At 42.4% G+C, this 26,672-nt stretch overlaps 1 protein-coding gene across 1 annotated transcript in view; it reads right to left on the reverse strand.

The window, feature by feature from the left end:
• DPYS (dihydropyrimidinase) overlaps positions 1 to 26,672 on the reverse strand; it is a 97,311-nt gene that overhangs the window by 64,541 nt on the left and 6,098 nt on the right. The window contains exon 2 of the mRNA XM_086335338.1: positions 3,315 to 3,473. Within this exon, the coding sequence (XP_086191464.1) occupies positions 3,315 to 3,473 (159 nt within the window). The remainder of the gene's footprint in view (positions 1 to 3,314; positions 3,474 to 26,672) is intronic.

The raw sequence follows: 26,672 nt of genomic DNA on the forward strand, positions 1-26,672 counted from the left end.
AAATGACTAAGAAACATGGAAAAAATGTTAACCTTCCTACTCATTAAAAAGTGCAAAATAAAACAAAGCAATCTTTTCCTTCTATATGAGCAAAGTTTTAAAAATGACAATATCACACGTTAAGTTACTCACTTCCATCACTGTTTAGTCTTTTACTAATTTTCCTCACTTTTCTCCAAGGCACTTTATCAGCTGGCATATAATATATTTACTTGTTGATGACCTGCCTCCTCCTCTAGGATTTCCACCCCATATGAGGAGCGGCTTTGTACAGTTTGGGCTTCCCAGGCAGATTCTTTACCCCAGCAGGAGACACATGAGACGCGGGTTCAATCCCAGGGTGGGGAAGATCCCCTGGAGAAGGCAAAGGCAACCCACTCCAGTACTCTTGCCTGGAAAATCCCATGGACAGAGGAGCCTGGCAGGCTACAGTCCATGGGGTTGCAAAGAGTCAGACACAACTGAGCACACATGTAAGCTAAGCTTGTATAGTTTATCTGTTGCTATATCCTGGAACAGTGCCTGGTCCATAGTGGCCACTCAAAAACTTCCTGTTGGATGAATAATGAATGAAAAGGAGCAGAAAACACCCAAATGTTGAGAGTGAACATCACTGAAATGATGGAATGAGTTTCAAGATGCATTAAGTGACAACAGCAAGGGCAGAACTTGGTATAATGTGCCTCATTTTAAAACCTTTTTTACAAGTTCTAATTTTCTACCGTGAGTCTATTATTTTTATAGTGGGGGAAAAACTGCTTTAGACTGTTAGAAAACTCACACTACGGGCTTCCCAATTACAACTCACATAGCTCAAGTGAAATACCCATGACTCCCAGAGTAGAAGAGCCTTTCTGCAGATGACCTTGTTAAACATCACTGTCACCCACATCCACATTCTGGGGTGAGTCCCACTACACGACGGTCCGGCATAGCAGTTTAAGCCTTGCTATTGCAAAAGTGTGGTACCTGAACAGCCACAGCAACATCACCTGGGAGCTTACTAGAAATGCAGAGCCCCAGGCTCTGCCCCAGACCTACTGCTATGGGCTGACTGTGTCCCCCTAAATTTATAGGTTGAAATCCTAGCCCCCAGTACCAAATGTGACCTTGTGCATGCATGCTAAGTCACTTCAGTCACATCCAACTCTTTGGGACCCTATGGACTTCTCTGTCCATGGGATTCTCCAGACAAGTCTTCCCGACTCAGGGATCTCTTTTGTCGCCTACCTTGGCAGGCAAGTTCTTTACCACTAGTACTACGTGGGAAGCCCAGGACCACCTTGGACTTGTATAAAAAATTAATAAGTAGAAGGTGGCTCAGATGGTGAAGAATCTGCCTGCAGTGCAGGAGACCTGGGTTTGATCTCTGGGTTAGGAAGAGCCTCTGGAGAAGGGAACGGCTACCCACTCCAGTATTCTGGCCTGGAGAATTCCCTGGACAAAGGACTCTGGCAGTCCATGGGGTTGCAAAAAGTCAGGCATAGCTGAGTGATTTTCACTCAATTAAGTAGAGTCAAGAGACCAGAAGGGGGAGCTCTGATACCTGCATGTCAACGCAGAAGAAAGGGTTCTCTTTCTCGGCGAGGACCAGAACAATGAAAGTCATGGACTCTGTTTACTGGAGCCTCCCAGCTTCCCTCTCCCCTCTAGGAAAGCCTGCGCCTTCCCTTACCCTGTGGGGACTTGCACATGGCTCAACATGTTTGTAGACCCTGAACTGCAATTCTTCTATTGATCTCAAATATGCCCATCTTTGCTGGAGAAATATCAGGCAGTCTCCTTGTTTCAGGTCAACATTTGGAAATAGGGCATTTACCAAAGTAATCAATTAAGATGAGGTCACTAGGGTGGACCATAATTCAGTATGATTGGTGTCTTTATAAAAAGGGGTAATTTAGCCACACACACACACACACAGAGAACATCATGGGAAGACAAAGGCAGAGATTCAGGTGATGTTCCTACAAATCAAATAATACCAGAGATTGCCAGCAAACCACCAGAAGTTGGTGAGAGGCTTGAAAGAGATGATTCCTGACAGCTCTCGGAAGGGACCAGCCGCACCGACACCTCGATCTCAGGCTGTGCGTCTCCTGAACTGTGAGACAGCTGTTCCAGCCACCCAGTTTGTTTTCTTGGTTAAAGCAGTCCTAGCCAACTAACACACTCATTGAGCATAATCTGTACTTTACCAGTATTCACCAGGTGAATTATGTACATATTAAGATGTGAGAAACGCTGGTACGAGCAAGCATCTTCACCTTTGCGCTATCTTATAAAACAAGAGTGAGAGGAAAGGAGGAAGGAAGAAGGGAAAGAAGGAGGGGCCGGAGAGAAGAAGGAAGGCAGGAAGACCTTAAACGCACAACGGAGGTCAGATGCCTCACTCAGAATTTTGCAGTTTCTGGAAAAAGATTAACTTTTTCTCTGGACTCTAAACCTTGCTACTATGTTTGCTGAACTATCTGATTACTTGTTTTATATTAACTTAGTGTCTACAACCCAAATTTTGGGAGGAAGCAGGGACATAAGTTACATGGTGACTTCAAATAAAGTCACCCCATGAGCCCTTTCTAGCAAAAAGATTTCTGAATTAAGTCCAAGGTGGAAAACATGCCATTGATTTAAATCACAGATAAAGGTTTCTTCCAAAGTACACATACATGTTTTCATGGGGAAAATAAGCATATTTTAACATCTCACAAAACTTTCTTTTCTATCTGAGTCATGTTATCATTTCTGCCATGGTCTAAATAATGAGCAGATACAGAAGACTGTGGAAATTCGATTTTGAAATGATCTGACCAGGAGTTGATATTAACAGAGTACCAGCTTAGTGCACAGCTGGGAGAAGGCCTGGAACACATTCCTGGTCTGTCCCTTCCTTGGTTTCTTTCCAGATATTAAAAACATTTATCTAACTGAAGTTTAATCTGTGGGAAAAGACTGCTTAAAAGTGCCCGGAGATGTTGAAGTTGAAAAGTCAAGTACTTTTAAAAATTGCATTTAAAGTATTTACAATTCATGATTTAAATACTATGAAAGACTATTGTGAATCAGTATAAGGGATTTATCCTATTATCTTCATATGCTTTTTTTTTTAGTTTTCTCAATTGATAATATTTCACAGGATTCAAAACTCAAATGGTACAAAAGAGTATGCAATGAAAAGTCTTTGCTCCAATTGTGAGTTCCCGGAAGCAACCAACATCACTGGTTTCTTATGTTTTGACGTTGCCCGTTCCTTGATCTTTGCACGGAGCAATGATTAAAGGACTAACTAGAAGAAATTGGACCCCTGCGTGGTTCACCTGGTCACTCCACCACGTCACTGCCACATGCAGGCTGTAATCGCAGCAGACTTTGGGGTCAGCCCAGCTTCGCCAGGTGTCAAAGGCCTCAATGAGGGAGTGGCCTTTGTGTGGAATAGCAAAATCCATGATCATGGTGGTGCCTCCTGCCAGGGCAGCCTGAAATCACAAAGAGAGTTTCAACAGGTTAGCCATCGGTTTTCCAGTTGAGTCATTTATCTCCTTGAACAGCATGCATTTATAAGCATTTGGGCAAATTTGACGGGTCCAGGTATTTGCACAAAGATGCTGCCTGTGTAAAAGATCTAGAGAGACGTGAATAGATGTTCCATAAATTAAAGTCTGAAGCATTAAAAGAGCTGGAAGGGCTTCTGCAAAAAGAATGACATGTCTGGTGAAATGAAAATGGCTTTGATCCAAAGAAAACAGAGTGGAGGCTGTAAAGAAAAGCCAAAATAGAAAAACGGAGACGATTCAAACATTTTTCTTCTTAAGAGAACTATATTCATCACTGTAAAATCCACTTCATTAGAATCAGCCTCGAGAACTGTATCTCTAACGACACTGGGTTCCACACAGACTCTCAGAAGACTCACGTGATTCCCAGCTGGTCTTTGTTCAGGCAACTCCTGAATCGTTCCTTAATCCTCAGCTGTCTCCTCTAATCCATCTCCAGTGCTCTGGCCTTAGTGTCAGCCCTCGGCTTGCTCCTTACGCCCCCAGTTTTGCTATTACGTCCTCCAATACAAACCCCTTTATTGCAATTAGAAGGAAATTTCAAAGCACAAGTGTGACCTCTTGACTCCAAGACTTAAAACTGAATGCTTCTCACTGCCCCTGGGATAGCCTTTAACCTTCACGTGGTCTACAAGGCCCTGAATGATCTGCCTTGAGACTTATAGTCTCTTTGGCGTATACTAGGTTACAATATGACTGGATTAAAAACTAATAAGTTATTAAATCAAATGTTTTTGACTAATTATTGACACTGATTTTATTACAAGATGGTTAAGTATGTTTTTAACTGTTGTATTTAAACAATGGTTGAATACTCACATACCGTTGTGCAAGCTGGACTGTAAGGAAGGCAGAATGCCAAAGAAATGATGCCTTCGAACTGTGGTGCTGGAAAAGACTCCTGAAAGTCCCTTGGACAGCAAGGAGATCAAACCAGTCAATCTTAAGGGAGATCAACCCTGAATATTCACTGGAAGGACTGATGCTGAAGTTTCAGTATTTTGGTCATCTGATTCGAACACATGACTCATTGGAAAAGTCCCTGATGCTGGGAAAGATCAAGGGCAGAAGAAGAAGAAGGCATCAGAGGATGAGACGGCTGGACAGCATCACTGATGCAATGAACATGAACTTGGGCAAACTCCGGGAAATGGTGAGGGACAGGGAGACCTGGCATGCTGCAGTCCATGGGGTTGCAAAGAGTCAGACACGACTGGGCAACTGAACAACAACCACAGTTCAAATGATGCAGGTGAAGAAGAACACACAGGCAGAGACATACTAGCGCGTGGGTTAAGGGCACTGACCACACAGGTTTACTGGTTCCAGGGTACAGCTCAGCTTCAACATTACACTCTGAGTAATTCCTTCACTCCCTCACTCCTTCCTTCTTTCCTTTTTAAAATTAAATTTATTTATTATTTATTTTTGGCTGCTCTGGGGCTTCATTGCTGCAGGCGGGCTTCCTCTAGTTTTGGAGAGAGGCAGCTGCTCTCTAGCTGTACTGCACGGGCTTCTCATTGTGATGGCTTCTCTCCCTGCAGAGCCCAGGCTCTAGGTGTGCGTGGGCTTCAGTAGTTGGTGGCTCGTGGGCTTAGTGGCCTCTCAGCATGTGGCCTCTTCCCAGACCAAGGATCAAACCCGCATTCCCTGTATCAGCAGGTGGAGTCTTTACCACTGGACCAGTAGGGAAATTCTCTTTCCTTTGTTAGTTTATTTGTACCTCCTTCCTTGTACAGTATTGCCCTGTGTATCATGTCCTCAGAACTTAGACATCTTGTAACTGAAGTCTGTGTCTTTTGATCACCAGCTCCCTTTTCCCCGCCGCACCCTCTTCTCAGCCCCTGGCAACCACATTCTACCCTTGGGTTCTCTGAGTTTGTTTTTTTTAGATTCCACATGTAAGCGAGTTCATATTATTTCACTCAGCACAATGTCCTCAAGGTCCGTCTCTGTTGTCACAAATGGCAGGATTTCCCTCCTTCTAAATGATATTCCATTGTATATACACAGATTTCCTTTATCCACCCATTCATAGATGGACATGTAAATTTATTTATATCTTGACTTGTGAATAATCCTGCAATGAACAGGGGCAAGTAGACAGCAGCTTCTTAACCTCCCGGTGCCTCTGATTTCTAACCTGTGAAGTGAGGATTTTACCTAAACCAAAGAGTCGCTGGGAAGATTAAATTGAGGTGATGTATATAAAGTGCTTAGTATGGTGTTTGCTTCATGGTAAGTGCTTCATAAGCTTCAACTCACAATGAGCCTTTGTGAATTAGGCATTTTCCCACTTTTCATATGTTAGTTGATCTCATCACCAGGAAACAATGTTACATGTTGTCATGTTACAACACATAAGGGAGTGCCACCAGCTTCTCTCCCAGGTATGCCCACATGTCACCTTCCCCTACCCCCCACCCCACAGCCTTCCTCCCCAGACACAGAGTGCTCCCAGGAGTGCTCCCACGTTCCAGCAGGTACACCAGCTGTATTCCATCTCTTTTTTTGTGCTTACTTCAGTGGATTTTTATTTTTTCCTTAAGTCATTCGGTCCCACTCCAACTCTTTCTGCTCTCAAAAATCTCACTATTTATACAGGATTCTGTACTTTTATATCTATCTTTAGATAACGATTGCTTTATGCATGGTGAAACAATACATATTTGCATTTCTTAAGAAATCCCTATGGGTATAATGAGAGTACCAGAAAAAATTCCTTAGGCTCTGTATTTTTATTTGAATGTAGATTAATCTTCTCACCTTCTTCCTTCTAAAATGTCTTCTCACCGTTATCCCTGGAGGATGAAGGGCATTTTTCTAATAGAAAGTGCTGTTAATTAAAATGTTGAAAGAAAATACCTTTTTCGTGTCTATTGAACTAGAAAATCAAGCTTAAAGAACAATTCTTTCCCTATTAAAAGTCTCATCACATGCAGGATGTGGGAAACTAAATACAGTGCTGGTGGGAATATAAATAAAATGCCGCAGCCACTCTGGACAATAGTTTGGCAGTTCCTCGTAGAGTTATCATACGACTTAGCAATTCCACTTCTAGGTATATACCCGAGAGAAATGAAAACACGTCCACACAAAAACTTGTACGCAGATAATCAGAGCAGCATTATTCATGATAATCAAAAAGTGGAAACCACCCAAATGCCCATCTACTATTGAATGAATAAACAAAAGGTGGTGTGTTCATACAATGAAATATTATCTGGCCATAAAAAGGAATAAGATTCTGATACATCTGCTACAGCTCGATGAACCTTGAAAACATGATGCCAAGTGAAAGAAGCCAGTCACAAAAGGTTACATAGCCTATGATCCCATTTACATGAAATGTGCAAAAGGGATAAATCACAGTGACAGTAGGAAGACCAGTGGTTTGTTGGGGTTAAGGGGGGTGGGGAAAGTTGGGAGGAGAGCTAAAGGGTACTGGGCTTCTTTTGAGGGAGATAAAAATGTTCTAAAATTGTGGTGATGTTTGCACAGCTCTGTCAATGTACTAAAAACATTAAACTGCACATTCCAAATAAGTAAATATCACTGTATGTGAATTACATTTTAATAAAATTGTTACCCCCCAGAAGTCTACCCTATGTAAGCTATTTCATGGAGTGAAAGGGGTGGTTACGCACAATGCAATGAAAAAATGTTCCTTCCAATTCTGACTTCCAGGAAGCAACGCACATCACCAGTTTCTTGTGTTTAGACATTGCTCACTCCTTGATCTTACACAGAGCAAGGACTAAGCAACTGAATGGAAGAAACTAGACTCCTAGTGGCTCACCTGGTCACTCCCCTATGTGATACACAAATGATCAGACACACGAATAGTCAAACAGTGTAGAGGGGGAGACAGAAATACGAACAAACAATTATAAAATAATCAGATGGTAATAACAGGTAGCAAGTACACTTTCATAGTAAGCACAGTATCAGATCAGATCAGTCGATCAGTCCTGTCCGACTCTTTGCAATCCCATGAATCGCAGCACACCAGGCCTCCCTGTCCATCACCAACTTCCAGAGTTCACTCAGACTCACATCCATCGAGTCAGTGATGCCATCCAGCCATCTCATCCTCTGTCATCCCCTTCTCCTCCTGCCCCCAATCCCTCCCAGCATCAGAGTCTTTTCCAATGAGTCAACTCTTCGCATGAGGTGGCCAAAGTACTGGAGTTTCAGCTTTAGCATCATTCCTTCCAAAGAAATCCCAGGGCTGATCTCCTTCAGAATGGACTGGTTGGATCTCCTTGTAGTCCAAGGGACTCTCAAGAGTCTTCTCCAACACCACAGTTCAAAAGCATCAATTCTTCGGCACTCAGCCTTCTTCACAGTCCAACTCTCACATCCATACATGACCACAGGAAAAACCATAGCCTTGACTAGACGGACCTTTGTTGGCAAAGTAATGTCTCTGCTTTTGAATATGCTATCTAGGTTGATCATAACTTTCCTTCCAAGGAGTAAGCGTCTTTTAATTTCATGGCTGCAGTCACCATCTGCAGTGATTTTGGAGCCCAGAAAAATAAAGTCTGACACTGTTTCCACTGTTTCCCCATCTATTTCCCATGAAGTGATGGGACCGGATGCCATGATCTTCGTTTTCTGAATGTTGAGCTTTAAGCCAACTTTTTCACTCTCCTCTTTCACTTTCATCAAGAGGCTTTTGAGTTCCTCTTCACTTTCTGCCATAAGGGTGGTGTCATCTGCGTATCTGAGGTGATTGATATTTCTCCCGGCAATCTTAATTCCAGCTTGTGCTTCTTCCAGCCCAGCGTTTCTCATGATGTACTCTGCATTTAAGTTAAATAAACAGGGTGACAATATACAGCCTTGACGAACTCCTTTTCCTATTTGGAACCAGTCTGTTGTTCCATGTCCAGTTCTAACTGTTGCTTCCTGACCTGCATACAAATTTCTCAAGAGGCAGATCAGGTGGTCTGGTATTTCCCATCTCTTTCAGAATTTCCCACAGTTTATTGTGATCCACACAGTCAAAGGCTTTGGCATAGTCAATAAAGCAGAAATAGATGCTTTTCTGGAACTCTCTTGCTTTTTCCATGATCCAGCACAGTATAGGGATTGTGAAAAGGAAGCTAACGTTGCTAAGCTCCTAGAAAAGATGGGCTTCCCAGGTGGTGTTAAGTGGTAAAGAACCCACCTGCCAATGTAAGAGACATAAGAGATGCAGGTTCAACCCCTGGCTTGGGAAGATTTCCCTGGAGGAGGGCATGGCAACCCACTAGTCTTGCCTGGAGAATCCTATGGACAGAGGAGCCTGGTGGGCTACAGTCCACAGGGTCACAAAGAGTCGGACACAACTGAAATGACTTAGTATGCATGGTAGAAGAGGTAGAGGGAAAAGACTGCTGGAAAATCCCAAGGGAAACAATCAGAGGAGGCTGGGATTTGAATTAGTATCAGGACATACACTCGAAGCTGCCACTAATGGTAATAAGATCTAACTGGTAGAGACTACTTATTATGTTCCAGGAACTATTCTGATGTTTGAAGTGTTTAAACCAACTTAGCAGCTCTGCAGCAGGGCATATCATTAACCCTGTTTTAGAGTTGAGGAAACTGAGACCAGCACCATGAAATAACTGCCTACTTCTCACAGCTAGAGAATGACAAAGGCTAGACTGGACCCAGGGCATTGGGTTCCAGAGCCTGTGCTCTCGGGAACAGCCAAGAGCAGGCAGAAGTTCTGAGAAAAGGGTCTGCGAGGAAGAATCAGCAGAGAAGTGGTAAAGGGCGAATGTATCTCAAAACAGAAACTGACTCACAGAGATCACAAACTAGTGGTTATCTAAGGAGAGCAGGAACCAGGGAGGGACAGTTAGGGCTGAGAGAATCAAACACTATGTATAAACTAGAGCAGCAACAAGGATCTACTGTACAGTATGGAAAATTACAGCCATTATCTTGTGATAACCTATAATGGAGTGAAATCTGCAGAAGCATTGACTCACTATGCTGTACACCTGTAACTGACATAACATTGTAAATCAACTAAGTGTACTTCAAAAGCAGGGGGAGGTGGGAGGGAGGTTCAGAAGGGAAGGAACATATGTACACGAACGACTGATTCATGTTGATGTATGACAGAAACCAACACAGTATTGTAAAGCAATTATCCTCCAGATAAAAATAAATACACTTGAAAAGATGACCAAGACGTGTGAAGCAGTGATTCCCAGAGGAAGGCAGGGCGGTGGCGGCTGCAAGGGTGATGGGGGTCTGGGGTGACTGAGGCGGCGGATGAGGGACAGAGGAGGGCAGCCCACCTGGGTTCCATGGAGAGCAGCCTGTGTGTGAGGCGCTCGGGCACATGTCCACTCTGTTTGTGGACAGAGAAAGACACAGCCCTGAGACTGAACGACACTCATGAGGAAGAAAGGAGAAAGATGTGGCAGTGACCTTGGAGAGGATGCTAGAGGGGTCCTGAGGTTGGCAGAAATAACCAGAGAGAGAGAGAAGCCACAGCAACACGCTCCAGAACATACCAGCCTTTAGCAAGAGAACAAAATTAGACGGAGTCAGGACGAAACGTTTTCAGTGGCTGTTTCTGGATGGCGTGCTTACGGGTCTTCATTTCCCTCTAGTTAACTTTTATTTTCCATAGTTGCTATATTTTCTACAAAAAAGCCTAACTTTTGAAAGATGAAAAAATAGATTTTACATAGTTTTAGTGTGAGTCAAAGTGTTCAGTTGTGTCCGACTCTTTGTGATTCCATGGACTATAGCCCACCAGGCTCCTCTGACCATGGAATTCTCTAGGCCGGAATACTGGAGTGGGTAGCCGTTCCCTTCTGCAGGGGATCTTCCTAACCCAGGGACTGAACCCAAGTCTCCCGCATTGCAGGAGGATTCTTTACCATCTGAGCCACCAGGTAAGCCTGGTGTATTATATTAAGTATAGGTTTTACATAATATGATACAAACTCATATATGCATATATGCCATATAAACTAATGATGAGTCTCTTATGAAACTGAAGATGTGATGGTCAAACAGCCACTTTTATTAAAACTACAGCAAATTAAAATTCCTGGGGCTAGCTATAATTTAATCACGAATACATATTTATCACAAATGCTTCACATCCCTAATAAACTGACAAGGAGCAGACATTTGTCTTTTTTCATTTCTTCTTGTTCTGTTTCTCTTTCCCACTTTCCTCCATTTCCTCAAATCTCAAAATGGGAACAAAGTGCCTGGGAGAGGACAGCCCGGGTCAGAGTGGGCAATGGATGGAAAACAGAATCTGTCTTTTCCCAAACCACTAGGGCATCATCCATCCATTTGCCACAAGGATCCTAGCTGCTACCCTGGCACCTGGCCAACAGTGGTCGGGCACCATCAGCATCCCTCCTTGTGTCCCTCGAGCCTCTTTTGGTCTCTCTAGTCACCCAGAGTCCTTTGGCAGCCCAAAGTTGTCTCAAATCCATGAACACGATTTCAAGAGCTGAAATACTCCCTTCTTTCCACTGGGTCCAGGGAGCCATGTGTCACAGCGGCAATTCTGTAATCTCAATTAAAGGGGACACTCAGACGTAGGAAGGAGACCTGTACCTCCCACTAAGTATTTGCCTCTCAAGGAAGAGCTTGTTCAAACACTCAGTCCTGTGTTAAGCAACTTTTTTTTTTTCTGTCTTCTAAATCCCTTTTAGAAATCCGGTCCCATCACTTCATGGCAAATAGATGGGGAAACAGTGGAAACAGTGGCTGACTTTATTTTTGGGGGCTCCAAAATCACTGCAGATGGTGACTGCAGCCATGAAATTAAAAGACGCTTACTCCTTGGAAGGAAAGTTATTACCAACCTAGACAGCATATTAAAAAGCAGAGACATTACTTTGCCCACAAAGGTCCATCTAGTCAAGGCTATGTTTTTTCCAGTGGTCATGTATGGATGTGAGAGTTGGACTGTGAAGAAAGCTGAGTGCCGAAGAATTGATGCTTGTGAAGTGTGGTGTTGGAGAAGACTCTTGAGAGTCCCTTGGACTGCAAGGAGATCCAACCAGTCCATTCTAAAGGAGATCAGTCCTGGGTGTTCACTGGAAGGACTGATGCTGAAGCTGAAACTCCAATACTTTGGGCAGCTGATGCGAAGAGCTGACTCATTGGAAAAGCCCCTGATGCTGGGAGGGATTGGGGGCAGGAGGAGAAGGGGACGACAGAGGATGAGATGGTTGGATGGCATCACCGACTCGATGGACATGGGTTTGGGTGGACTCTGGGAGTTGGTGTTGGACAGGGAGGCCTGGCGTGCTGTGGTTCATGGGGTTGCAAAGAGTCAGACACAACTGAGTGACTGAACTGAACTGAACTGAAATCCCTTTTATTTATTTTTTAATTTATTTTTTATTGAAGGATAATTGCTTTACAGAATTTTGCTGTTTTCTGTCAAACCTCGACATGAATCAGCCATAGGTATACATATATTCCCTCCCTTTTGAGCCTCTCTCCCATCTCCCTCCCCATCCCACCCCTCTAGGTTGATACAGAGCCCCTGTTTGAGTTTCTTGAGCCATACAGCAAATTCCCATTGGCTATTTTACACATGGTAATGTAAGTTTCCATGTTAGTCTTTCTATACATCTCATCCTCTCCTTCCCTCTCCCCACATCCATAAGTCTATTCTCTATGTCCGTTTGTCCATTGCTGCCCTGTAAATAAATTCTTCAGTACCATTTTTATAGATTCCGTGTATATGCATTAGAATATGGTATTTTCTGACTCACTTCACTCTGTACAATAGGCTCTAGGTTCATCCACCTCATTAGAACTGACTCAAATGCATTCCTTTTTATGGATGAATAGTATTCTTTTGTGTATATGTACCACAACTTCTTTATCCATTCATTTGTCAATGGATATCCAGGTTGCTTCCATGTTCTAGCTATTGTAAATGGTGCTGCAATGAACAATGGGATACATATGTCTCTTTCAATTTTGGTTTCCTCAGGGTAGATACCTAGGAGTGGGATTGCTGGGCCATATGGTGGTTTTATTCCTAGTTTTTTAAGGAATCTTCATACCATCTTCCATAGTGACTGTATCAATTTACATTCCCACCAACAATGCAAGACCGTTCCCTTTTCTTCACACCCTCTGCAGCATTTATTGTTTGTAGACTTTTTGATGAGGGCCATTCTGACCGGTGTGAGGTAATATCTCATTGTAGTTTTGATTTGCATTCTCTAATAATGAGCAATATTGAGCATCTTTTCATGTGTTTGTTAGCCATCTGTATGTCTTCTTTAGAGAAATGTCTGTTTGGGTCTTTTCCCACTCTTTGATTGGGTTGTTTGTTTTTCTGGTATTGAGCTGTATGAGCCACTTGTATATTTTTGAAATTAATCCTTTGTCAGTTGTTTCATTTGCTATTATTTTCTTTGATTATCTTGTTTTGATTTATGTCATCGAGTGTTCTGCCTATGTTTTCCTCTAAGAGTTGTATAGTTTCTGATCTTACATTTAGGTCTTTAATCCATTTTGAGTTTATCTTTGTGTATGGTATTAGGTAGTGTTCTAATTTCATTCTTTCACATGTAGCTGTCCAGTTTTCCCAGCACCATTTATTGAAGAGGCTGTTTTCCCCCATTGTATATTCTTTCCTCTTTTGTCAAAAATATGGTACCCATAGGTGCATGGGCTTATTTCTGGGCTTTCCAACTTGTTCCATTGGTCTATATTTCTGTTTTTGTGCCAGTACCATACAGTCTTGATGACTGTAGCTTTGTAGTATAATCTGAAGTCAGGAAGGTTGATTCCTCCAGCTCCATTCTTCTTTCTCAAGATCGCCTTGGCTACTCAGGGTCTTTTGTGTTTACATACGAAGCGTGAAATTTTTTGTTCTAGTTCTGTGAAAAATGCCATTGGTAATTTGATAGGAATCACATTAAATCTGTAGATTGCGTTTGGTAGTATATTCATTTTCACAATGTTGATTCTTCCTACCCAGGAACATGGAATATCTCTCCATCTGTTTATGTTGTCTTTGACTGCTTTCATTATCTTATAATTTTCTGAGTACAGTTCTTTTGTCTCCTTAGGTAAGTTTATTCCTAGATATTTAATTCTTTTGTTGCAATGGTGAATGGCACTGATTTCTTAATTTCTCTTTCTGATTTTTCATTGTTAGTATATAGAAATGCAAGTGATTTCTCTGTATTGATTTTGTATCCTGCAACTTTGCTAAATTCACTGGTTAGCTCTAGTAATTTTCTGATACTATCTTTAGAGTTTTCAATGTACAGGATCATGTCATCTGCAAACAGTGAGAGCTTTATTTCTTCTTTTCCAATCTGGATTCCTTTTATTTCTTTTTCTTCTCTGATTGCTACAGCTAGGACTCCCAGAACTATGTTGAATAATAGTGGCAAGAGTGGACACCCTTGTTTTGTTCCTGACGTTAGGGGGGATTCTTTCAGTTTTCACCATTGAGAATAATGTTTGCTGTAGGCTTATCATATATGGACTTTACTATGTTGAGGTAGGTTCCTTCTATGCCCATTTTTTGAAGAGTTTTAATCATAAATGAATGCTGAGTTTTGTCAAAGGCTTCTTATGCATCTATTGAGATTATCATTTGGCTTTTATCTTCCAATTTGTTAATATGGTGTATCACACTGATTGATTTGTGTATATTGAAGAATTCTTGCATCCCTGGAATAAGCCCAACTTGATCATGGTGTATGAGCTTCTTGATGTGTTGCTGAATTCTGTTTGCTAAAATTTTGTTGAGGATTTTTGCATCTATGTTCATCAGTAATACTGGCCTGTAGTTTTCTTTTTGTGTGTTGTCTTTGTCTTGTTTTGGTATCAAAACCAGATGGTGGCCTCATAGAATGAATTTGAAAGTGTTCCTTCCTCTGCAATTTTTTGAGAGTTTTAGAAGGATAGGCATTAGTGCTTCTCTAAATGTTTGATAGAATTCACTTGTGAGGCCATCTGGTCCTGGCTTTTGTTTTTTGGGAGATTTTTGATCACAGCTTCAATTTCAGTGCTTGTAATTGGGTTGTTCATAATTTCTATTTCTTCCTGGTTCACTCTTGGAAGATTGAACTTTTCTAAGAATCTGTCCATATCTTCCGGGTTATCTATTTTATTGCCATATAGTTGATCATAATAGTCTCTTATAATCCTTTGTATTTCTGCATTGTCTGTTGTAACCTCTCCTTTTTCATTTCTAATTTTGTTGATTTGATTCTTCTCTCTTTTTTTCTTGTTGAGTCTGGCTAAAGGTTTGTCAATTTTGTTTGTCATCTCAAAGAACCAACTTTTAGTTTTATTAATCTTTACCATTGTTTCTTTCACTTCTTTTTCATTTATTTCTGCTTGGATCTTTATGATTTCTTTCCTTCTACTAATTTTGGGGTTTTTGTTGTTGTTCTTCTTCTTTTTCCAGTTGTTTTAGGTGTAAAGTTAGGTTGTCTATTTGGTGCTTTTCTTGCTTCCTGAGATAGGATTGTATTGCTATAAACTTTCTTCTTAGAACTGCTTTTGCTGCATCCCATAGGTTTTGAGTTGTGTTTTCATTGTCATTGTTTCTAGAAATTTTTTGATATCCCTTTTGATTTCCTCAGTAATCTGTTTGTTATTTAGAAATGTGTTGTTTAATCTCTATGTGTTTGTGCTTCTTACAGTTTTTTTCTTGTAATTGATATCTAGTCTCATAGTGTTCTGGTCAAGAAGATGCTTGATATGATTTCAATTTTCTTAAATTTACTGAGGTTTGATTTGTGACCCAAGATGTGGTCTATTCTGGAGAACTCTGCATGTGCACTTGAGAAGAAGGTGTATTCTTCTGCATTTGCATGCAATGTCCTGAAGATATCAATGAGATCCATCTCATCTAAGGTATCATTTAAGGCTTGTGTTTCCGTATTAATTTTCTGTTTTGATGATTGGTCCATTGGTGTGAGTGGGGTGTTAAAAGTCTCCTACTATTATTGTGTTACTGTCAGTTTCTCCTTTTATGCCTGTTAGTGTTTGTCTTATGTACGGAGGTGTTCCTACATTGGGTGCATGCTGCTGCTGCTAAGTCGCTTCAGTCGTGTCCAACTCTGTGCAACCCCAGAGACGGCAGCCCACCAGGCTCCCCCGTCCCTGGGATTCTCCAGGCAAGAACACTGGAGTGGGTTGCCATTTCCTTCTCCAATGCATGAAAGTGAAAAGTGAAAGTGAAGTCGCTCAGTCGAGTCTGACTCTTAGCGACCCCATGGACTGCAGCCAACCAGGCTCCGCCGTCCATGGGATTTTCCAGGCAAGAGTACTGGAGTACCATTGCCTTCTCCTGTTGGGTGCATAGATATTTACAATTGTTACGTCTTCCTCTTGGATTGATCCCTTGATCATTATGTAGTGTCCTTCCTTATCTCTTGTAATCTTCTTTGTTTTAAGGTCTATTTTGTCTGATATGAGAATTGCTAGTCCAGCTTTCTTTTGCTTCCCATTTGCATAGAATATATTTTTCCATCCTCTCACTTTCAGTCTATATATGTCTTGAGGTCTGAAGTGGGTTTCTTGTAGACAGCATATATATGGGTCTTGTTTTTGTATCCATTCAGCCAGTCTGTGGTTTGTGTGAGCTTTGTATAGGATAAGATTTGTGCTGAGTTTTTGTTTTTTTGTTTGTTTTTCCTCTGATGGGCAAGGCTGAGTGAGGTGGTAATCCTGTCTGCTGATGATTGGGATTGTATCTTTGTTTTGTTTGTTGTTTAGATGAGGCATCCTGCACAGGGTGCTACTCATGGTTGGGTGATGCCAGGTCTTGTATTCAAGTGGTTTCCTTTGTGTCAGCTCCCACTATTTGATATTCACGACGGATAGTCTTTTGCTAGTCTAGGGTCTTGGGAGTCAGTGTTCCAACTCCAAATGCTCAGGGCTTGATCTCTCCCTAGGATGTCCTCCAACATTGTGCTGATCTCTGGATCTGCTGTGGGACAGATTCTAATCTGGTTCTACTTCTGTGTGTTCTTGCCTCCAATGTCCACAGCTATCAGCGTTAGTGCATTTTCTTTTGTGGGAGCTCTCAATGGCCTTTTATATATTCCACAGACACAGAGTCTGCTTAGTTGATCATGTGGACTTAATTTGCAGCTTGTATAGCTGGTGGGAAGATTTTAGATCTTTTTCCTTAGACACACTGCCCCTGGGTTTCAATTGTGGTTTTATTTCTACCTCTGGGTTTCAATTGAGGTTCTATTTCCACCTCTACATGTGGGTCGTCCCCTGGGGTTTAGCTCCTGAGGCTGCCCTGGAGGGCTTGGGTTTGCCCCTATGAGGGCAAGGTGTGGAGGTGGTGCAGCTGCTTGTGTCACAGGGGTTCTGGCAGCAACAGGCACTGAGGGGGTTGGTGGCTAGCACAGCAGGAAATATAGTGCTCTAGAAGGGAATGGCAACCAGTACTGGCCAATATGCTCCAGTATTCTTGCCTGGAGACCCCCCTCTCTGACAGAGAATCCTGGCAGGCCACAGTCTACAGGGTCACAGAGTCAGACACGACTGAAGTGACCCTGTGAGCATAGACGCAAGACTTATTTTTTGCCAGTGGCAGCTCTGCCCCAGTGACAGTTGAGCGTTAAGATGGTGCAGCTACTTGGCTTGCAGGGACCCTGGCGGCATGAAGTGTGTAGGGACAGAGACTGCCTCTGCCGCAGGAGTTATGGCCCTATCAGAGTCTTTTTTCAAGCCTCTTGTAGTTGGCGATCAGGCCTCTTTGGTCAGTTTTTCTCTGTAGCTCCACCTGTTCACTTAGAGGGCACTTAGAGGGCTCTCTTTCCTGGGGAGTGCTGAAGAAGCTGAAATCAAATGGTTCTATGAAGACCTACAAGACTTTTTAGAATTAACACGCAATAAAGGTGTCTTTTTCATCATAGGGGACTGGAATGCAAAAGTAGAAAGTCAAGAGATACCTCGAGTAACAGGCAAATTTGGCCTTGGAGTACAAAATTAAGCAGGGCAAAGGCTAACACAGTTTTGCCAGAGAATGCACTGGTCATAGCAAACACCTTCTTCCAACAAAACGAGAACACTATACACATGGACATCACCAGATGGTCAACACCAAAATCAGACTGATTATATTCTTTGCAGCCAAAGATGGAGAAGCTCTATACAGTCAGCAAAAACAAGACCGGGAGCTGACTGTGGCTCAGATGAAGAACTCCTTATTGCAAAATTCAGACTTAAATTGAAAAAAGTAGGGAAAACTACCAGACTACTCAGGTATGACTTAAATCAAATCCCTTATGATTATACAATGGAAGTGAGAAATAGATTCAAAGGGTTAGATTTGACAGATAGTGTCTGAAGAACTATGACTGGAAGTTCATGACATTGTACAGGAGGCAGTGATCAAGACCATTTCCAATAAAAAGAAATGCAAAAAGGCAAAATGGTGGTCTGAAGAGGTCTTACTGAGAAAAGAAAAGAAGCTAAAGGCAAAGGAGAAAAGGAAAGATATACCCATTTGAATGCAGAGTTCAAAGAGTAACAAGGAGAGATAAGAAAGCCTTCCTCAGTGACCAATGCAAAGAAATAGAGGAAAACAAGAGAATGGGAAAGACTAGAGATCTCTTCAAGAAAATTAGAGATTCCAAGGGAACATTTCATGCAAAGATGGGCACAATAAAGGACAGAAATGGTATGGACCTAACAAAAGCAGAAGATATTAAGAAGAGGTGGCAAGAATACACAGAAGAACTGTACAAAAAAGATCTTCATGACCCAGATAACCATGATGGTGTGATCACCCACCCAGAGCCAGACATCCTGGAACGCAAAGTCAAGTGGGCCTTAGGAAACTTCACCACGAACAAAGCTAGAGGAGGTGATGGAATTCCAGTTGAGCTATTTCAAATCCTAAAAGATGATGCTGTGAAAGTGCTGCACTCAATATGCCAGCAAATTTGGAAAACTCAGCACTGGCCACAGGACTGGAAAAGGTCAGTTTTCATTCCAATCCCAAAGAAAGGCAATGCCAAAGAATGGTCAAACTACCACACAATTGCACTCATCTCACACGCTAGTAAAGTAATGCTCAAAATTCTCCAAGCCATGCTTCAACAGTACATGAACCGTGAACTTACAGATGTTCAAGCTGGATTTAGAAAAGGCAGAGGAACCAGAGATCAAATTGCCAGCATCTGTTGGATTATCAAAAAAGCAAGAGAGTTCCAGAAAACCACCTACTTCCGCCTTATTGACTATGCCAAAGCCTTTGACTGTGTGGATCAAAACAAACTTCGGAAAATTCTTCAAGAGATGGGAATACCAGACCACCTGATCTGCCTCTTGAGAAATCTGTGTGCAGGTCAAGAAGCAATAGTTAGAACTGGACATGGAACAACAGACTGGTTCCAAATCAGGAAAGGAGTACATCAAGGCTGTATATTGTCACCTTGCTTATTTAACTTATATGCAGAGTACATCATGAGAAATGCCATGCTGGATGAAGCACAAGCTGGAATTAAAATTGCCAGGAGAAATATCAATAACCTCAGATATGCAGATGACACCACCCTTATGGCAGAAAGCAAAGAAGAACTAAAGAGCCTCTTGATGAAAGTGAAAGAGGAAAGTGATAAAGCTGGCTTAAAACTCAACATTTAGAAAACTAAGATCATGGCATCTGGTCCCATCAGTTCATGGCAAATAGATGGGGAAATCAATGGAAACCGTGAAAGACTTTATTTTTTGGGGCTCCAAAATCACTGCAGGTGGTGACTGCAGCCATGAAATTAAAAGATGCTTGCTCCTTGGAAGGAAAGCTATGATCAACCTAGATAGCATATTAAAAAGCAGAGACATGACTTTGCCAACAAAGGTCCATCTAGTCAAAGCTATGGTTTTTCCAGTAGTCATGTATGGATGTGAGAGTTGGACTATAAAGAAGGCTGAGCGCCAAAGAATTGATGCTGGTGAACTGCGGTGTTGGAGAAGACTCTTGAGAGTCCCTTGGACTGCAAGGAGATCCAACCAGTCTATCCTAAAGGAAATCAACCCTGAATATTCATTGGAAGGACTGATGCTGAAGCTGAAGCTCCAATACTTTGGCCACCTGATTCGAAGAACTGACTCACTAGGAAAGACCCTGATGCCGGGAAAGATTGAAGGTGGGAGTAGAAGGGGACAAGAGAAGATGAGATGGTTGGATGACATCACTCACTCAATGGACATGAGTTTGAGCAAGTTCTGGGAGTTGGTGATGGACAGGGAAGCCTGGCGTGCTGCAGTTCATGGGGTCGCAAAGAGTTGGACACAACTGAGCAACTGAACTGAATTGAACTGGTCTGGGGTCCTTCTCTGTTGTTTGGCATATCAGGCACATACAGGGCCCCTCCCTGGCTGGGGTCCTACTCTGTAGATCGGCTCTTAAGGCACTTAAAGGGGCATCCTGGGTGGGGTCCTTCTCTGTAGCTCAGTGTGTCAGGCATGTGATGGGCCAGCCTCCCTATTGTTCAGCTGCTGATGCTGGCCTGTGAGAAGAGAGAGGCTATGGTGGTGGCTCCACCCCTGATGCATGACTCAGCAGTATCACCTTGCTTCCATGGCTGCCTGGCTTTCCTCCACTGGCAATTTCCACCACAGTCTCCTCCCTCACATCTCCTCAACCTGTCTCTCTGCAGTTCACAGCAGCCCTCACCCTGGGATTGCTCCACAATCCCTCCAGCTCCTAGCTGCTGCACCTTCTGGGAGACCAGTGTTCCTGTCTGGGGTATGTATGGCTGTGGCAGGAGCCGTCTGATTCTCATTCCATTTAGGCTGCCACAGATCAGCTATTTCACTCTCAGCCTTAAATGTTTCTCCTCTGACTCAGACAGTTGCCCTGCTGTGGGGATAGGACCCCTGCTTCAGTTCCCCCACCCGCCGAGGGCAGGTCCAGTCCTGCTAATACTCCTGTTTCCCCCCCAGTTCCTTCGTCCTACTGAGTTTTGTGTGGTCCTATATCTTCTTTTCCGCTGGTCAGGTACTCCTGCCTCCTCTCAGCTGGTGTTCTGCATGCACTTCTGTGTCTGAAGGCATATCCCTGATGTATCCGTGGAGAGAGATGTACTCCACGTCCACCTACTCCTCCGCCATCTTGTTCTCTGTGTGTTAAGCATCTTATGTACATTAACTCATTGAATGATGCCTTGCTACAGTCCTGAGAGATAGAAATTGCTTTTCTTATTTTACAGTTGAGGATACTGAGGCTCAGAGATGTCAAATGGCTCTCCAGGGTCACACAGTTGGCAATTCTCATTGGGAACACGGAGGAGGCTGCAGCTTTGTCCAGGAGGTCTTACCTTCTGCCTACTCTGTGCCTCAACCCCATGCAGGCCTTGTCCCCTTACCCAGTCTTCAATTCAGTGTGACGGTTTCCAGCCTATTGTCCCAGTGCATCAGTGAGTCTTTACTTGGAGAAATGCACAGGTTGGTAAAATAAATCAACCATTTAGGAAACCCAAGACCATACCAAAACAAAACAAATCTTATTGAACTATGAATTGTAAATTCACAAAGGAAATGAAATTTTATTAAGCTCATGTCATGTTCATCATTTTGAGAAATGTCACTGAAATAATGTGCTCCTGAAAGAGTTACAAGGAAAAGCTCTATCTTGATGCTTTTTGCTTCCACACAGCTACTATTCACAGGATAATTAACTTTATCCAGCAAATCAACTCATCAGAACATTGCATTCCTAGCTCACTTTGTAGATTGTCAGTATTCACTGAATTACTTTTAACATCAGTTGCTTTACATTCATTTCACAACATGTTCGCCAGAATCAACATTTGAAGAATAAAGAGAGTTTAGGGGAGGGAAAACCAGGAAAGAGAAAATTCCTTTCATATTTTCATACAAAACCTAATTGTTTCCTTTGTACTTACTGATGATTGACTTCACCTTTATTTGTCAGTTAGCCAAACAAAATGCATTTACCTCTTCTAATCTTGGCTCATAAATCAGTTCTTTCAGCTCCTCATTACTTTGGCTGTTCTCCCTTGAAAACCTTCTAATTTGTCTAAAACCTGCTCTTAGGGAGAGAAGAGCACGTACTTGCTGTCTTATGTGTAAACCTTATTGTTCAGTCTCTAAGTCGTGTCTGACGCTTTGAGACCCCATGGACTGCAGCACACCAGACTCCTCTGTCCTTCACCACCTCCCGGAGTTTGCTCAGATTCATGTCCATTGAGTTAGTGATACTATCTCATTGAGTTAGCGATACTACCTATCTCATCCTCTGCCTCTCTATTCTCCTTTTGCATTCAGTTTTTCCCAGCATCAGGGTCTTTTCCAAAGAGTTGGCTATTCACATTAGCTAGCCAAAGTATTGGAGCTTCAGCTTCAGCATCAGTCCTTCCAATGAATATTCAGGGTTGATTTCCTTTAGGATTGACTGGTTTGATCTCCTTTCTGTGACCGAACATAAATTGGGATAAACTCTAACCAACAGTAGGGTTATAATATTACATAACACAAGATTTTACTTAAGACTGTATTAGACTATAAATAATTATTGAAAGCATCTCAAGTGTTTTCTTTTATGGGCCTGCTGAATTTTCATTTCTAAGCTCATCTTGGAATAAGTGACTTTGTTTCGTTAAAATTTATTACAGGACTTGCTCAACCCAAATGAATCAAAAAGAAATCCAACAGGACATTTGAGCCTTAGGGAGAAAAACACTTGGCTGAATTTTCAACTTTCTCATAGTCACTAAGACTTAGGAAAGCAAATTTCATGATTCCAGTTTATATTCTAACTTCAGAAGCATAACCAGCTTTGTAAAAAGATGTCCTCCACAGGGACTTCCCTGATGGTCCAGTGGGTGGGAGTCCACCTGCCAGTACCGGTTACATGGGTTTGATCCCTGGTCCTGGAAGATCCCTCATGCTGAGGGGCAACAGAGCCCATGCACTCTAGAGCTGGTGCTCCACAATTAGAGAAGCCACCATAGTGAGAACCCACACACCACAACTAGAGAAAGCCCGAACGAAGCAATGAAGATCTAGCAAGGCCAAAAATAAAACATAAATAAATGAAATTTAAAATAAATAAAATACTTTAAAAGAAATGTCCCACAGTACCTTGCCATACTCCTTGCCTCCCCAAGTGTGAAATATTAATCACACCATCACCCATCCAACTGGGCAAACCACAGACTCAAGAGGCACCCTTGATGTCTACCTCTCTTCTTCCCTGGTATCACCAAGTCCAATCCGTCAGCAAACATATCCCCTCCCCGACATACACCCTGAGTCACCATACTTCCAGCCCTGCTCAGAGTGCTACCTGCATCTCTTGACCAGACCAGAGCAGTTAGTTTGTGTACTGTCACCTTGTCCCCAGTCACGCTAGCCACTTTCCATCTTTTATTGACTTCCCTGTACTGTTAGGATGAAGGAAAACAGTTATCACACAGCTTCATAAAGCTCTGCATGATCTGAGTTCCTTTCCATATCAGAGAGTCAAGTCACCCACATTCTTTTCTCCTTGTCCCTTCTCTAATCCAGTGACTTTTTTTCTTAAGAATTTTTTTTTTTTAATGTGGACCATTTTTAAAGTCTTTACTGAATTTGTTACAATATTGCTTCTGTTTTATGTTTTGGGTTTTTGACTGTGAGGCATGTGGAATCTCAGCTCCCTGATTAGGGATCAAACCTGCATCCCCTGCATTGAAAGATGAAGTCTTAACCACTGGATTGTCAGGGAAGTCCCCAGTTCCATGATCTTAGCCCTGGCTGCCTACTGGTCTGCTTTAGGGAACTTTTATCCCATCCTCCAGAGATTTTTTTAATTTAGTTGATGTAGTTTCATCACAATATGCCTCATGCCTGTTATAGTACATAAATATTCTTTAAATGTTTAAGGGAGAAAGGAAGAGAGACCAATGAATTTCTCCCAGAAATTATGAGGTAGAATAATTAGGATGATTCACTTCTCCAATAGCAAAGTGGGAAAGCTGTGCAGATTGCATATTCATGCACAATTCCATTTCTCAAAAAAATTGCTAGCCCTGGCTGGGTTGTTTTCAAGATCCTTCTATGAAATGTTAACATGGAATGTAGACTCTAAGCACATTTGAAAGCTGAATGCTCAGTTTTGTCCCAAGCCTATTACTTCAGATCAGATCAGATCAGTCGCTCAGTCGTGTCCGACTCTGCGACCCCATGAATCGAAGCACACCAGGCCTCCCTGTCCATCACCAACTCCCGGAGTTCACTCAGACTCACATCCATCGAGTCAGTGATGCCATCCAGCCATCTCATCCTCTGTCGTCCCCTTCTCCTCTTGCCCCCAATCCCTCCCAGCATCAGAGTCTTTTCCAATGAGTCAACTCTTCACATCAGGTGGCCAAAGTACTGGAGTTTCAGCTTTAGCATCATTCCTTCCAAAGAAATCCCAGGGCTGATCTCCTTCAGAATGGACTGGTTGGATCTCCTTGCAGTCCAAGGGACTCTCAAGAGTCTTCTCCAACACCACAGTTCAAAAGCATCAATTCTTTGGTGCTCAGCCTTCTTCACAGTCCAACTCTCACATCCATACATGACCACAGGAAAAACCAAAGCCTTGACTAGACGGACCTTTGTTGGCAAAGTAATGTCTCTGCTTTTGAATATGCTATCTAGGTTGGTCATAACCTTTCTTCCAAGGAGTAAGCGTTTTTTAATTTCATGGCTGCAGTCACCATCTGTAGTGATTTTGAAGCCCAGAAAAATAAAGTCTGACACTGTTTCCACTGTTTCCCCATCTATTTCCCATGAAGTGACCAGACCAGATGCCATGATCTTCGTTTTCTGAATGTTGAGCTTTAAGCCAACTTTTTCACTCTCCACTTTCACTTTCATCAAGAGGCTTTTGAGTTCCTCTTCACTTTCTGCCATAAGGGTGGTGTCATCTGCATATCTGAGGTGATTGATATTTCTCCCGGCAATCTTGATTCCAGCTTGTGTTTCTTCCAGTCCAGCGTTTCTCATGATGTACTCTGCATATAAGTTAAATAAGCAGGGTGACAATATACAGCCTTGACGAACTCCTTTTCCTATTTGGAACCAGTCTGTTGTTCCATGTCCAGTTCTAACTGTTGCTTCCTGACCTGCATACAAATTTATCAAGAGGCAGATTGGGTGGTCTGGTATTCCCATCTCTTTCAGAATTTTCCACAGTTTATTGTGATCCACACAGTCAAAGGCTTTGGCATAGTCAATAAAGCAGAAATAGATGCCTTTCTGGAACTCTCTTGCTTTTTCCATGATGCAGCAGATGTTGGCAATTTGATCTCTGGTTCCTCTGCCTTTTCTAAATCCAGCTTGAACATCAGGAAGTTCATGGTTCACATATTGCTGAAGCCTGGCTCGGAGAATTTTGAGCATTACTTTACCAGCGTGTGAGATGAGTGCAATTGTGTGGTAGTTTGAGCATTCTTTGGCATTGTCTTTCTTTGGGATTGGAATGAAAACTGACCTTTTCCAGTCCTGTGGCCACTGCTGAGTTACTTAATCAGTGTTAAATAGGACTTTTAACAAAACAGAATTACAGTCTATTTTTATATCTATGCCTCCAATAATTTCCTGTTTGTTTTTTTTTTAAGATTATGATTTGCTTCATTTTATTTTAAGTATTTATGGGTAAACAGATCCTCAGGACTCAGAACTCATGACTACTATCACTGTAACACAATTTCTCTATTGGAGGCAATGAAATGTAACAGAAAAAGTGAGGTGTCCTTCCTCGATTGCTACTTGACATCTGAAAAGAAGAGGACAAAGCAGTGTTGAGGGGAAGGCTCTGGGCAGGTGCTGAAGCTCACTTATCAGAAATGTAGCCCAGTGATGTCAGCAATTATGACTGGTTACTAAGCACAAGGGAAATGCCAGATTGCAAGTGTTCACTCAAAAACAGTCACACAAAATTCAAGTTAAGCCTACACATCCAAAAGTTCACTGCATATAATTTATTACCAAAGCCAGGAAAAATTAGAGCTCCATATACCTCCAGTCTGTCTGCCATTGAGAACAAAGATCACGGTTTCATCTCTATAACCCCAACCATAATGCCTGGCACTTAGGGGGTTTCCAAGAACTATTTGTTGCCTGAATTCATGGAACCTAATTATGAACTTTAAAAATCCATCACTTAAGGTTATTCCATATTAAATGGCAGTGATGAGGTCCAGAATATGCCATTGTGGCATAAAAATCATTTTGAGCTGAAGGCATCTGAGAATAGATGCCTTTTTTTTTCTCCCTGAACTCCTTTATCTGCCTGAAAGCAGAGCCTTTCAAAAAAGAATTGAATTGTCATAAATCCCCTTCCAGGAAGATGACTCTTACTACCTGAGACTAGAAGCTTGCACCACACTAAATAGATCTTGTCATGAAATATCGTATCTCCATCTATTCTCCTAAGAGCCTGTCGGTCTCTCCTAAAAGCCATTTGTTTTCTCATAGGTGCCCTTCCCATGTTAAGGTGATAGGCGTGCCTGTGCTCAGTCATTTCTGACTCTTTGTGACCTTTTGGACTCTAGCAGGCCATGCTCCTCTGTCCATGGAGGTTTTCAGGCTGGAATACGAGTGGGTTGCCACTTCCTCCTCCCGGTGGTCTTTCCGACCCAGGGATCGAAACTGCATCTCCTGTGTCTCCTGCACTGGCAGATGGATTCTTTACCACTAAGCCATGGGGAAGCCCCAAAGTGATATGGAAGCCCCTAATTCTAACTTGCCTTCTTGAATCACATTTTTCTGTGAACTTGGCCTGAATGTACATGAATTTTAAAAATCTATCTTTTCTCTTTCAAATCTATCTTTTGTCAGTTTATTTTGAGAGGGTGGTTTTAGTCACTAAGTCATGTCTGACTCTTGTGATTCCATGGACTGCAGCCCACCAGGCTCCACTGTCCGTGGGATTTTCCAGGCAGGAATACTGGAGTGGTTTGCCTTGGTTTCCTTCTCCAGGGGATCGTTCCAACCCAGGGATCAAACTTGGGTCTCCTGTACTGCTGGCAGATTCTTTACTGACTGAGCTACCCACCAAACTAAACATAAGTGGTTAGAGGAAAACTTTTCCTTCCTGATAGCAGTATCAAGGAAACCATGATTCCTGACTAC

Source organism: Bos grunniens, chromosome 14, assembly GCF_055505025.1.
Source record: "Bos grunniens cultivar Pamir isolate PY7600 chromosome 14, Bosgru_T2T1.0, whole genome shotgun sequence".
NCBI lineage: Eukaryota > Metazoa > Chordata > Mammalia > Artiodactyla > Bovidae > Bos > Bos grunniens.